The sequence below is a fragment of the Thermobia domestica genome, chromosome 2 (assembly GCF_964235325.1).
Source record: "Thermobia domestica chromosome 2, izTheDome1.hap1.1, whole genome shotgun sequence".
Lineage (NCBI taxonomy): Eukaryota > Metazoa > Arthropoda > Insecta > Zygentoma > Lepismatidae > Thermobia > Thermobia domestica.
Window position 1 is genome coordinate 99,609,047 of NC_137455.1, and position 14,978 is coordinate 99,624,024.

Consider the following 14,978-nt stretch of genomic DNA (forward strand, 5'->3'; position numbering starts at 1 on the left):
TGTACCTTTTGCATACTTGGAGTGGAGCGTTAGAACATTGCTGAATAGAAAAAAATATATCAAAGACACTTGATAATCTTATCCGCCCTAGTTGAAAATCTTATCTACGCCGCTGCAGAGGGGGAATGTTCTGAATTTCCTGAGTGAGTATTTTCCTGAATGTAAGTGAATTAAGTTTAATTACATTCACAGGTGAACACAATTGTATTTTTCCATGTGGACCTATTACGAACCATTATATTTTGATACTATTCTTTTCTTTCCCAATTTTGCCGCCCACTAGACGTGCCGCCCTGGGCGGTGGCACGGCTCGACCCCCCCCTCGCGCCGGCCCTGGCAATAATGAGAACATTACGGCAAAGAGATAGTAGTTTTCATAGCAGGTATATTTACATCAGAAAGTAAGAAACACATTGAAGTTATTAATATTGTATAGCTTGTTTACATTCGTTTGTTTTTCTTCCTTTTTATCAACCCTATTTTGTTCATCTTCTTTTTATTGTATTGATTTGTGTAACTACAAGTGAATTAGGATTATTTAAAAGCAAACGTGTTCTGATTATGTTTTTTTCTCTAGAAAGAAAACAAAGCAGAACAAGAAAAAACTGACTGAGAGGATAATACAATGATTGATTAGTTTGCAGTAGCTACATCTATACTCGTGGCTGAACGTATACCAATTACAATTTCGATTCAAATATACGAACTTTCCCACTTGACTTGTGTATGTACGTAGACAATGTTTGTATACATACATATGCTGACATACAGGTCACATGGGAAACTCCGTAATAATCCACCATGTTGACATAGTGGTTAACTGAATCTGTGTTTACACATCAATCAATCCGTATTAGTGTTGCCCAGTTATAGAAGTCCCTAAAGTATACGATAGATTTTGTTCCTAATTTTTGTGTTATTTTTCGATTTCGTGATATCTTTATTATGCAACTGAAATTAACATGGCAGTATGCTTGCTTTGTCTGTAATTCGTTAAATATTTATTAGGGATTGCTTTACTGTATACAATTGTTTTGTTTCCCTTCTTAACGCGAAATGCAGTCTAGTAATAAAAATTTGTAACAAATTAAAGAGTATAGTGGAAGAAGGAAGTATCCCATATAGTTACAACTTTGTAAGGAAAAAAAACATTAATGATTTCAAGATATGTAACAATGTATGATTCCTACAAATTTTAGATAGCAAATTACACCAAGGTTTGTCATATTATACAATAAAGTTCAAACAACAGATAATAGATTGCACCAGATTTCAAACAATACATGAAAAACCATTTCTGTAGGGAAATGAGATTGATCTGTCCTCTAACAGACTCTTGAATTGCAGAATTACCCTCATTCTTGGTCTTTTATGCACGACGCCCCAGCTCGCTTTGCAATGAAAGACTATCGAACTTACTACAGTGGTTCAAATCGTACTTTATTTAAAATCTCATCCAATATACAAGGAGCTTCAAAAATGACTTTATAAATTTGTAAATTCATATAAGAGTTGGTTTTGATGTCAGTTAGTAGCAAAATGGATCAAGTTCTGATTCACGTAGTGCATAATACCGAATAAAACTACTGCAAGAGCTGGCGACAGTTATAACAAAGCCGGGTTCCCGTGTGTCTGCTGACGATGTTACAAAACAAGTGAAGGAAACCATTGTTAACTATCATACAAAATCAACTCGGCATGCTTCTACCAAGATGGGCTTTCGACGTGCGACTGTTTAGCGTGTGTTGAGAAATTATTTGGATTCACAGTACAGAGGATGAATTTACACAGCAGTGGAAGAAGTTGTACTTGATACACTGAGAGTTTGACAGGAAATCAACTTCAGATGGGATGTCCGCAAAATCACCAATAAAAGTCATATTGCACCTAAATAACTATAAGGTTTAAAGAAATGTATTTATTTCGTTACAAAATGATACCAAAACTAGCTGTGTAACTAGTTTGAATGCATATAAATTCAACAAAACAAGCTGAAAAGTTCTTTCTGAAACACCCTATATAGCCTCACTGCTGTCCAAGACGTAAATAGTTATTAATCAACCAATCAATTGGAGAGAAACATGCTTCACGTGTTTGTCACTAGTTTTGGCACATTTCCCCATACGTTTCACTATGTTTTCTCAAATTCTTTTCAACATGTGAGCATACATAGCAGTTGTTGCATTAGTCATCGTCGCCCTTTCTCGAAGATGAAGAAACCTCGAATGTTTTGCCTCGAATGAAAGAAGCCTCGAGAACATCTCACATAACAAAATAATCGTGGTTCAAATACAACAGTACGTATTCGCTGTTTCCCTTTTTCCAAATCCAGTCTACTAAACATACCATCCAATTAGTGTATCGTACGAGTTTCTCCTGAGTGACGTGGTACCTCCATAGACATTTCTATTATAATATAAAATTAAATGGAATATTTAACGCTTCAGGGTTAGGTCCTCTTGACTTAAAGAAGATAAAAAGAGTATCGCAAGTTGAATAATACTAAAGTAACCATGAAAAATAATGAAGGACAATGACAGGAAACTGTCTCTTCGACGTGAGAACGCTAACCACTCTTCTTGGTACAGATTATTTTTCATATCATGATATTCTTATTATCCCGAACTTTTTCCCGATTTACGTAAAGTATAGTGTTTATACTATTTGCATATGCGGTTTTCGAATTAGTGAAGAGATAAAACTCTTGTATTTTTTTTAAATAGATAAATTATGTTAAATATGTTTATAATTTTATGTTTTTCAATGAGATAGCTGTAGGATTCTAAAATGATGTGAAAAGAAATCCTTAGCTTTACGTCCCACGATTATACCCTTTAGGCTAAAGGAAACGGATTTATTAATAAAAGTGAATGATTATGAAATAGATAGTGGAGTGATAATGTAGGAGGAAACGGGAAGAAATTTTTTTTTAAAGTTTAACGTCTAACGCAGGAATGCAAATAAGCAACAACATTTTACTCGCCCAAGAAAAAAGCTACTAGCCCACATCACACAATAGGAATCATTTACTTACTTTCGCATGATATTAAATACTCGCCCACACCGATAAACCACTCGCCTCGGACGAGTGGGTGAGTGCTTATTTGCATCCCTGGTCTAACGGATATGGGCTTTAGGCTAAAAGATACGCATGATGAATGGAAGTGATTGATTGTAAAATTACATTTTTGGTGCTCTCTCACCGGGAATCAAACCTGGGACCCATATACGAAGGAAACGGGGGAAAATCCCAAGAAAATCACGGATGCGACGTTGTTCATCGTAAGTTCAAGTGGCCGATATTGAACTCAAGGCCACTTGCACTAAAGATGAGTACCTTACCAGTGAGCCATTGCGCCACCCAGGATTCTAAAACGTGAAAATAACACTTGACTCTCTCTTTTGACACGGCTGACACCTATGGGTTATAATAAGAAGTTTAGGAACACCACAACTGGAAAATGTTTCGCAAGTCAATGGAAAAAGCGATTATGAAGACCCTCAATTATGGAGGCAGTTTATAAACTTCATTCTTAGAATTCCATTTTCATGATTTTTATGAGAAGAAACATTAACGCTACACAATAGCTATTACAGGTTTTAAAAATGGATGTAAAGAAGAGTAGAGAAGATTAGGTGGGTCAAAGGGGAAACCATGACGTAGTGAAATACTAGACTAAAAAAAATAATATCGTCGAAGATAAAGAAAATACACTGAATTAGACGACTGAATATAAATTGTAATCTGAGGAACGTAATAGAATATATAGTGGTAAGTAAAAGGGGAGGAGAAAAGACTATAATTGCCGGACAGTATTGAAATGGACGAAGAGGGTAACTGAGAGCGTCAGTAGTAGAGATGCAAGGGCTCGGAAAAAAACCGGCTTTTTTGGAAAAAAAACTCGGTTTTTTCTGCTTCGCTTTTTTGCTTGGGAAATTTTGGGCTTTTTTCAAAATACTGCTTTAAATTGATAAAACAGACTTTGTATCGCTTCTCTGTAACACAAAAAATCATTTAATTAGTGGTTGATGCCGATAATAATATAAAACATCGAAAATAAACTATGAATTTCGAAAAGATATTTCAAACAATTTCAACATATTTACATTATGAATTCTACAGGATTAACCAATGTATATAATAAGAATTTTTTAACCTCCTATATACAAAAGTAAGCAGAGTTGGCAAGAACCGTGGTTGTTTTTGAAAATGCCAAAAACCCGTTTTTTGGGGGATGTTTAAACCAGGCTTTTTTTATTTAGATTTTTTGCTTTATGTATTTATATTACATATTCACAGAAATATTATATCAAACCGATTATAGGGAACGAAAGTCTGCATAAGGAAAGTAATGACAACGGTGTTAGACTCGTAAATTTTGCAACATCCAAAAACCTAATCGTGAAGAGTACAAAATTCCCACATCGCGACGTTCATAAATACACTTGGACATCACCAGACGGGAAAACACATAATCAAATTGATCACGTTTTAGTAGATAGAAGAAGGCAATCTAGCATAATTAATGCCCGGTCGTTTAGAGGGGCTGATTGTGACACCGACCACTACCTGGTAGCAGCGATAATACGAGAGAGATTATCGTTGAATAAAGGTAATATTCATTGTCCGAAAACGGAGAGATTCAATTTAAAGAAATTAGAAGAGAGCCAGGTAAGAGAGAAATACCAGATTGAAGTTTCGAATAGATTCTCGGCTTTAGAAGATTCGGAGTGCACTAGTGTTGAGGACACCTGGATTGAAATTAGAGATAGCATTAAAATTTTAGCAAAAGAAAAATTGGGACACGCGGAAATACGTAGGAACAAACCATGGTTCGACCAGGAATGCATAAAACTAGCAGAGAAGAGAAAACAGGCAAAATTACGCTGGCTTCAAAACCCGAATGAAATGAACTACACAAAATTTCGCAGATATCAGGCGGGAAACTTCCAAAACTTTTAGAACAAAGAAACGCGATTTTCTGAAAGCTAAAATTAAGGAACTTGAAGATAATAGTAAAAATAAAAACATCCGGGACATGTATAAGGGAATCAACGAATTTAAGAAAGGCTATCAACCTCGTGCTTATATATTAAAGAAACCTGACGGTACAGTTCTCACTGACACGGATAGCATCTTAAATAGATGGAAAGATTTCTTTGACGGTTTGCTTAACACGCAACCGAAAACTAGTGTGCGTGGAGAAAAGGAGATACACACCGCAGAACCGTATATTCCAGAACACAACCGAATAGAAGGAGAAACTGCTATAAAGAAATTAAAGAAACACAAATCTCCGGGTGTAGATGAAATTCCGGCTGAGTTAATTTTAGCTGGAGGCGAAAAATTGTGGAACAAGATACACAAACTCATTCTCCTTATCTGGAACAAGAGTGGAAGGAACAAGAATTGCCACAAGAGTGGAAAGAATCAATCATTGTTCCAATTCACAAGAAAGGCGACAAAACTGACTGTAATAACTATCGAGGCATCTCTCTTCTGTCAACATCCTATAAAATTCTTTCAAATATTCTATTAGCAAGGCTGACCCCATACGCAGATGAAATTATTGGAGATTATCAATGCGGATTTAGACGGAATCGATCAACTATCGACCAAATATTTACCATTCGCCAAATACTCGAAAAGAAGTGGGAATACAATACCCCGGTACATCAACTATTTATTGATTTTAGAAAGGCGTACGACTCGGTTAGGAGAGAAACATTATACAACGTTCTTACAGAACTTGGAATACCGAGAAAGCTAACTAGATTAATTAAGATGTGTTTAAATAAATTCCAAAGTAAAGTCCGGGTAGGTAAATTTTTGTCCACGAACTTTCACGTCGAGAATGGCCTGAAACAAGGAGATGCGTTGTCGCCATTATTATTTAACTTCGTTCTGGAATACGCTATAAGGAAAATCAAAGATAGCAACCAGGGCCTAGAGTTGAACGGTATTCACCAGGTTATGGCATATGCTGATGACGTAAATTTAATAGGTGATGATCGGAGAACAATAGAAAGAAATGCAGAGGTCTTATTAAACGCTTGCAGGGACATGGGTTTAGAAGTAAATGCAGAGAAAACTAAATACATGGAAGTGCGTCGGGACCGGAATACAGCAAATTATGGATGCGTTAAAATATTAAATAATACTTTTGATAAAGTGGATAGTTTCAAATACCTAGGATCAATATTAACAGAGGAAAATCATATTCACGGAGAAATTAAATGTCGATTAAAAGCAGGGAATTCGTGTTACTATTCGGTTCAAAATCTCTTGTCGTCGCGAATTCTGTCGAGAAATTTGAAGCTTAAAATATACAAAACGGTAATCATGCCTGTTGTTTTGTATGGCTGCGAAACATGGTCACTTACTCTGAGGGAAGAACATAGACTGAAAGTATTTGAGAACAAGATCCTGAGACGAATATTCGGACCCAAGAGGAACGGGAATGGGGAATGGCGGAAACTTCATAACGAGGAACTACGTAATTTATATGGTTTACCCAACATTGTTAGGGTCGTGAAGTCTAGGAGGCTTAGGTGGGCAGGTAATGTAGCTAGAATGGAAGAAAGTAGAAACGCTTTCAAAGTCTTGACAGGAAGACCAATCGGAAAACGACCATTAGGAAGACCTAGGCGCAGATGGGAGGACAATATTAAGATGGATCTCGCAGAGATTGGAATACAAAGCAGAAACTGGATGCAGTTAGCTAAGGATAGAAGTCAGTGGAGAGCTTTTGTGAACGCGGCATTGAACCTCCGGGTTCCATAGGCCATACAGCTAGTTAGTTAGTTAGTTAGTTTTTTGATTTAGATTTTTTGCTTTATGTATTTATATTACATATTCACAGAAATAAGTTTGTTTCGCCTTGGTGTTATTATGCAACAACGGGGTTATGCTGGAAGAGGTCACATAAGCTTAAAGAAGTCGGTCAGTAAATTTCTTAAATTGAGAATCTCCCGCACTAGCCATTGGGAAAATCCCATCATTACTTCAATGTAAAACAATAACGGGAAAATCCTGTTATTGCTTTCCATGTAAAATTTAAAGGTCAACGTACCATAATCAGTACGCTAAAACTGAGGTATTAAATTACAAATTTAGTACGTAGATATCATTGAAAGTCCAATCCAAGCTAATGTTGGAAGCTACGTAGGCAATCGATAAATTTTGCCAATTTCTATCAATATATTTAAGCAATCTTGGCTTCTTTATAAAACAACACGCATTTAGGCATGCAGAAATATACAATTTGGTTTGTTTCGTATATTTAGGCTTAACATCCTTACGAAATACCGAGGTTATCAAGGAGAATACTTTCGCTTAAACTTACATCCGAACCACTACTTGGGTTACGCATGAAAGAAGGTTTGTGGTTCGACCGAGAATTGAACATGGGACACCTTGATTAAAAGGTGAAAGGGAAATAAAACTATTGCAGGTTTGATATCTGGAAACGTTACCATGAAGTTCACACGATTCGCATTTTTCATTCTTTTTATTTTTGTGGTTTAAACCAGTTATTAAAAAAAAAGTTGGTGTAAACCAGCCAACCCTAAAAGTAAACACTTCTTTTTAAAGAATACACAAATAACTAGCAAAATAGTATGTAGTATTTTTACTTCAAAATATTCCATACCCTCTTTTTGAAACAAAATAATATTAAAATAAAACATAAGAGAAATACTTAGATTTATATGATACACTTAAAGGCTGCACATCTAGAGCTTTTGGTTCTGTATATTCTTGAAATTCTACAGTTAAGTTTTATATAACCACCATCACGGTTTACCCAATCCTCAAGTTTTCTTAATTTTTAACAAGAGGGATTCAACATATCATTACGGAACTCCCCCCCCCCAAAAAAGGACTACGGAATATATTTAAGTTAAGCTAAATACAACTGCAGAACAAACATGACTGAGTGGTTAGCTTTTGCGCTTCCATCGGGAAGTCCGGGATTCAACCCAGCATTCGACCATTCTGACAGCTTTTCTTCATTCCATCTGTGAATGTAGAAATAGTGCGTGTACTGTGAGTTGGGCGACTTCCTTTCTTATTGTTTTTAAATCGTTATTATTACTAATTACCAGCAGTGACGGTTTTGCGAAGGTTAGGGGGGCGGTCTTTCGGACTGAAGCCCGTTCCTTAAAGTTACGGAATGTCTGCAACAAACGAAATATCTATTATTTATGCCTTTACTCATAAACTTTAAGCTCCCGTCAAATAAAAATTACAAATGTTTAAAAAAAACTAAACATTAGCAAGAAAAACCCTTCCCAAAATACTTTTCTAGATCCGCCACTGATTCTCAGTATAAAATGATTTTTAAAGTTGTATCCGGAATATTATTGCTAAACATATAAACGAAACGAAATATTAGTTATGCCTGTACTTATAAACTTCAAGCACTTCCCAAATAAAATTAGGACTTATTAGGAAACGAAACAATCAGAAAAACCCCTCCTAAAGTACTTTTCTAAATCCGCTACTGATTATTTGTATAAAGTGGTATTCAAGGTTGTGTCCGGAAAATTATTTCTAAATCACTTCACAGCTACAGTATAACAGAAATGTGGAAGTACGGTTTGACGGATATATTGAAAAACGTATGCTTTGACGGATAAATAGAAAAACGGGCAAGTTTAACTTTTGCGCTAGAAGCTAGAGTACTAAAAGCTCTTAGGAATGAAACACGGATGACAAACTAGAGAAGAAAAAAGATGTCGATAACTCAAAAGTTAAAATAAAGTTAAATAGCCTCTAAAATTACCCTCAAATACTACATTCTTCATGTTAGCTTTAATTCGTAAAACATGTGCTCCATCCATCTTGATGGTGAATTTCAGAGCGAAATATCAGATTCAGGTCATGGAATTCTTATCTAACTATATAATATACTATAAGAAAGCTATTTAGATAGAAAAATCATGAAGTTGAAAAAAGCCAAAATTTCCAAAATTCTCGTTTTTTTCCCAAAAAAGCCGGCTTTTTATGTGAAAAAAACCATCGATTCAAAAAAGCCGGCTTTTTTGCATCTCTAGTCAGTAGTATATGGATGCTTCGCAGCAAGCAAAGTACTTGTCACGATAAGAAGCAGTGTAAAAGAAACTATTTGATGAGAAATGTGGAAAAACTTAATGAATATATATGTACACAGTATTATAAAATTAGAATCCGAATTAGAATTTTCTAATTTTCTTCTTTTACTAAATCTACCAATTCTTCCAGGAATTCTTACTTATCATCTACCTTATTTGGCCTTGGAGCTGCATTTCTTGCGTGCATATAATTTTATGTGGTTAGCACACGTGTCTTCGGCGTGGGAGACATGGGTTCGATTCACTTCGGGGACTCATGTGGTTCGAATCTCATGTTAAGCTGTAAGTTCGCCTCTCATATAACCTTGTTGCTGAAAGTGACGCTAACTCAAACTGAATCCATTGTTTGTAAGATGCCAAATTTGAAGCAAAACTTACGTAACGTTCTTAACCAACAGATATAATTAGCAAGGACATATCGTAAGTAGTAGAGCATGAAAGTTTCATTCATTGACAGTTTTGTCATAGGCGATACAATACATTTCAGTAATCGAACGTTTGTTTGAGTTTAGGATTCCGTTTCAGCACCGAGGCTATGTAAGATGTGGACCTACCGTTTAAAGTAGAATCCGAACCATTGTAATGGGAACTGGGAATGAAACTTGCGTAATCAAAGACGTGCGCGCTAGCCGCTAGACTAGTGGAGAGGACTGAGCGATCTAACGCTTCGGATGCTGTTGTTTAGTTTTCCACAATTATTCTTAAATAGAATGGGGAATAATTAAATCATAGAAATTCCGGTATCAATATGTTGTGGCTTTGGCCTTCCTCATCGATTTATTAATATTCATCAAACAAATTGAAAAATTAAATTAAATGAAAATTTAACAAATTAGGTTTAGCCTTGTATTATTTCGGCTAAAGGGGACGAAGTATACACGCATTAAAGTGTTAGGTTTCATAATAAACAAGCAGAAACCATGAGATCCGGTAAGATGCACACATACGGTATTCTTCAGGTGTAAAATCTAATTTTTCTCATTGACATCAGAGGGTTACGCTAACAAAATATTATGGTGTTTTCAAGTTTCTGTATCTTCTCTTTGTATCAAATAATGGTATTATGCATATACGCAAGTTGGAATACGGGCCATTCTTTGTAGTTGCCTGTTTGTTCATATACAAATATTAGTTTAAAATATTCAGGTTCTAAGGTCCAAAACGACTACTTGGAAACTAAACTTTTTTAAAAAGAAAAAGAAAACCTGGACAGTTTTCTCAACAAAAGCAGGAGAGATTAAATAAAATCTTGAATAGGCATAAGCAAATAATGATTAATGAATAGGTAGAATACAAGTAGTGAAAGAAAAGGGCAAAAGTTCTGAGAAAATGTAAACGTTAATTGTCCAATATTGACTTACATGGCTTGAAGAGCTAAGCAACGGGGAGAGGTAATTGCCCACTTCTGAATTTTCTAAAGTAGATCAGTTCCTCGAAATACACGTCAGAAAGTGATAGATTTGTTTACTTAAATATTATAGTATCTAATATATTTATATTAATTAATATATTAGTGTAGTTAATCCAGTTATGCAACGTAAGTAAACAATTACTTTATCACATGAAGTATAATTGCTTTTTCACATGAAGTTTACGCGTACATCATGTGGTGTATGTGTACGTGGTCCGTCTTTTGCCACCTCTTGGAAAATACCCTGCGGGGTTCCTGCCTGGGATCAAAACAATCCTTTGCACCAGACACGAGCGTCCTGCTGTTTGAACCACGTAGCTTTATAAAATATGGTAAATCCAAGAATGGTACCTTTTATAAAGGTTGATAATTTTTTTTTCTTAGCAAATCCTGAGAATACAAGATATACACAAGTCACATAGGTAAGAAATCTCATGCATAGAAGTTCAAAGAAGCACAGTATGAGAGAACTTAAAATTAATTTCTATAAGATATGTGTAGAGTTTTAACACATTTAGATATCCCATCGTTAAACAATTGTTTTACTTACCTGTGACTGGAATTGCTAGACGCTACACTGTTATTACTTCTGGACCTTCTGCTCTTAAGGGAATCCCCTCTGTTGACAATGCCTTTGCCTGTAATGCTGAAATGCCGGAGTCTATAGTACTCCTCTTCGTTACCCGTGTTGGGCATACTAGCTACTCTAGATCTCTGTTGCGGCAAACTTAAGTAGTTGGGTCTCTTCACCGTTTTCACTGATTGAGAACGACTGTGATGAGGGCTTCCGTACCTCATTTCAAAATCGTGTAATTCCTGTGGTGTGAGTTGATTCACAACGTCAGGAAGAACTGGCTGCTGTCTGCTGCCTGTAGTTGGGTTTATACTGTCCCCCGGGACATGTAGTGGGAGGAGAGGCGCTCCTCCGCCGCCTTTGAGATCACCCCGCCCTGCCCCTGTACCACTAACAACACCGCCTGGTAGAGCAGCAGCATCAGTTCCTGCTACGCCTGAACCGTCATCTTCTTGGCCCGGTTCCATTTCGGAGAAGAAATCCACTCGCAAGTCCGGCGTGCTTCTGGGAACTGGTGACTTAACATTGGGATCAACAACTGTGGTGACTGTCAGAGTGGCTGTTGTATTCGAGCCCGCCACAACAGTTGTTGTTGTCGTGATGCTGCCGCTCCTGGCATCGAATCTCGATGGAGACACATTAGTACTACTAATCCCTCCCCCACAAACACCAACACTACTCCCAGCACCTGGCACAGCCGATGATGATGATGATGATGGGTCTTCTGGAGATGGAGCCGGAGGGGATGGACTCGGAACCACAACTGTAGGGGTTGGAACTTTACCGGTTGATGATGCATTCATGATCTTCGGCGCCACGTTCTCCCCGTCCAAGCTCAGCCGGGTCATCCCTCCTTTGGCCAGTCTGCCGAGCTGCAAAGACAAAAAGAAAAAGTATTGAGTGATTATCATAATATAATAAAAAATACAATCACAAAGATAAAGTATTAATATGAGTATAAATTTTAAAACGCCAAAACCAATTGTGAACTTTTCCCATGTTTACAGTGTTATTCAAATTCATTTCCCAACTTTACTGTACCAAGCGTGTACTACTGAATACCGATAACTATCAAAAAAAAAAAAAAAAAAAAAAAAAAGAAAAAGAAAGAAATATTCTTCTTTCTTAACTGAAAGGTCGAAGATTGAATTTATGACACCATTTTTTAAACAAGTATTAGGCAAATGCCAGAAAGATATGTGACTAAGTAAAATCCAACTTATTTCTTATTTTCTTTTATTCTTACATAAAGTACGAAAGCCAAGCAACTTACAGGATACGTTATTGAGGAATTATCATGAAGTAGACATTAATTTTCTGTACTTGATTCCCCACCCCTAATTACGAATTCTAATCATCAAGTAGAACACCTTACACATCATGATTAAACTGGCTAGCTACATTCTGTCTTTTGACCCACATTTCGCTGAGATTTCTAACTATTAATGTCGAGCAGATTGATCGACATATTTCAGTTCATTGAAGTCAAGTAGGAACATGCATTGAATGGATGTAAGCCTTAAATCGTACCTTAATTTTATGGGAACGCGTAGGAATAGAATCCCACGAAATATTCGTATCTGGATTATTTGAACTGTTACAAGTAATATATGTGTCATTGTAAGGAGTATGTATGTATGTGTGTGTCACCGGCAAAGAACAATAGATATAAGTTGCTGCAAAATAGCACAATTTTTATATATAGGCTACAGTACATAAATAAATCACTTGTTCCAGTACAATGTAAACTAGCAACTATTATACTGGAAAAGATGGACATAAGAATTTGTTATTATCGATTCTTTCGAAAACTCCTGCATTATTTCCATTTGTTTACCTCGATGTAATCTATGGATTGGCATAGTCTCATCTTTGGATATTTGTATCCCGTTATACGCTAATAAATATAACTTCTGACTAATTGAAGAGCGAGTGAGTGAAAATTAGCGTATCTCATTGTTGTGCAAGTACGTAAAGCCAGTTTCCCATAAAGCTTATAAAACTATCAAAGATAAATCTACTACGTGAATTTGACGTCAAAAAATATTAGCTAACAAATGTCACTGAATATTGCGAATGATAAGCATTGCGAATGCGGCCTTTCAATATCCTTCGTAGTGGATCAATTTGAACAAATATCTATCTCAACTAGAGCGTAAGATATTACTAATTAAATGTTATTTAAATGTTAAAAATAATTTAACTCAAATTAAACTTCTATACGTTGTACTTGCGAAGGACACTGGCCGGCCGAATCTATTCATCGCTGTTATTTCAAGTTTTCCAAAGAGGAACTTTTTAAAGCTTTCTTCTTAATTTAAAGTGCTACTCAGTTTGGAAACTCTATACTTTTACCGGAATCAAACATGGGACAAGGTGTACCAAAGTTACACGTAGTAAAACGAGTTTGGAGCACTTATGTTATGAAAATGGATCAATATATTTATGTCCTATTCATTAGTGAAATTTAACAATACGTGTGTTATACTTTTGATAGCTATGTTCTTGAAATGTGCTGGTACGATCTCTTAGTGTTACAGGTATGGAGACAAAATGATCTATTAAGTATCTGTTGAATAATCATGGATATCTAATGAGCCTCTTTTATTTATATCCAGTTTATTTAGCGTCATTGACACATCTTATGGATAGTAATTCTACATTCAGTAAACTTCATAGGGTTATCTCATAATCTAATTGATACATTAATTAATGTCCAATGCGTTGCCTCAATAATGTCGTGAAACTCTGGTCAAAAACCATTAATTTTCAACACGTATGCTAAAACTTATATATGAAAAAAGTCAAGAAGAGTTTGCACATCATATCTTTTAAAATTCAAGAGACACTAAAGACTTGGACATGCAAGTGACGTTTGGTGATGAAGTGGTGACGTTGCTTTTGTACAGAATGTTTATTTTTGTAATATTGTTCCATTGTTCTTTGCTGTCTCTTTGAGTGACAGCGGAATGCATTTCCGTGAGTTCTTAGACGAAAATCTCAAAGATGAGAACATTAAACAAAAGAAAAGAAAGCTATGTCATTCACCTCTCAAACAGATTAATATACTGTATATAATATTACGTATGATAAATGATAGACAAATTTACAAGATGTAGCAAATGATGATTTTTTTTTCACATATGGATACTCGTAAACTGATATGATTTACTGAAAAAAAAATGTCTTTTATGTTTTGAATTGAGATTTTTCAACCAAATTACAGCATAATACTGGCAAATACGCTGTTATAAGTAGGTTGTTAAATTACAATCAGTGCAACACAATGTTGATAATTGATGAATAATGATTGATTTTAAAATAATTATTCGTGATAATAAGAATCAATCATTGTTATTTTAGTTATTTTAATGTTAATTATAAATTATCCCATTATCATTTAACCTTTATATGTTCACTAAAAATTAGTCCTCGATTTACGATCGATTTACGAGTTACGACTGCTCAGTCTAAGACAGCCAGGTGGTAGCATACTATACAGTACAGTATAAAGTACCATCTTGATCAGTCACGATATGTGTGACTTCTGTAGAATAGAACGCAAATATCCATTTGTAAAATCAAAAAAGAAAACATGTAATGTTATCATATACAAAATTGTTTACCCTGTATTTCTGTAATCTTACTAACAGTAGTTTTTCTATATTGGTGATATATATGTTGTTACTGATATTATGCTGTTACTGCTAATAACAATTATTAGAAATATTAATATTGGTTGTTGATACATATAACCACCTAACCTAACCTTTATAAGCGGTCGTAAGTCGACCACTAACTATATGCACATATATTCTTCTTAGTCCAGAAATCTTTCGATTAGTTTGACGATATCTTTCGGTCTCCTCTGATACTTTT

The 14,978-nt window shown here is 35.5% G+C and overlaps 1 protein-coding gene across 1 annotated transcript in view; it reads right to left on the bottom strand.

The window, feature by feature from the left end:
• Positions 1-14,978, bottom strand: part of LOC145674340 (uncharacterized) — a 321,553-nt gene that overhangs the window by 98,825 nt on the left and 207,750 nt on the right. The window contains exon 2 of the mRNA XM_081744274.1: positions 11,076-11,971. Coding sequence (XP_081600400.1) covers positions 11,076-11,971 — 896 coding nt within the window. The remainder of the gene's footprint in view (positions 1-11,075; positions 11,972-14,978) is intronic.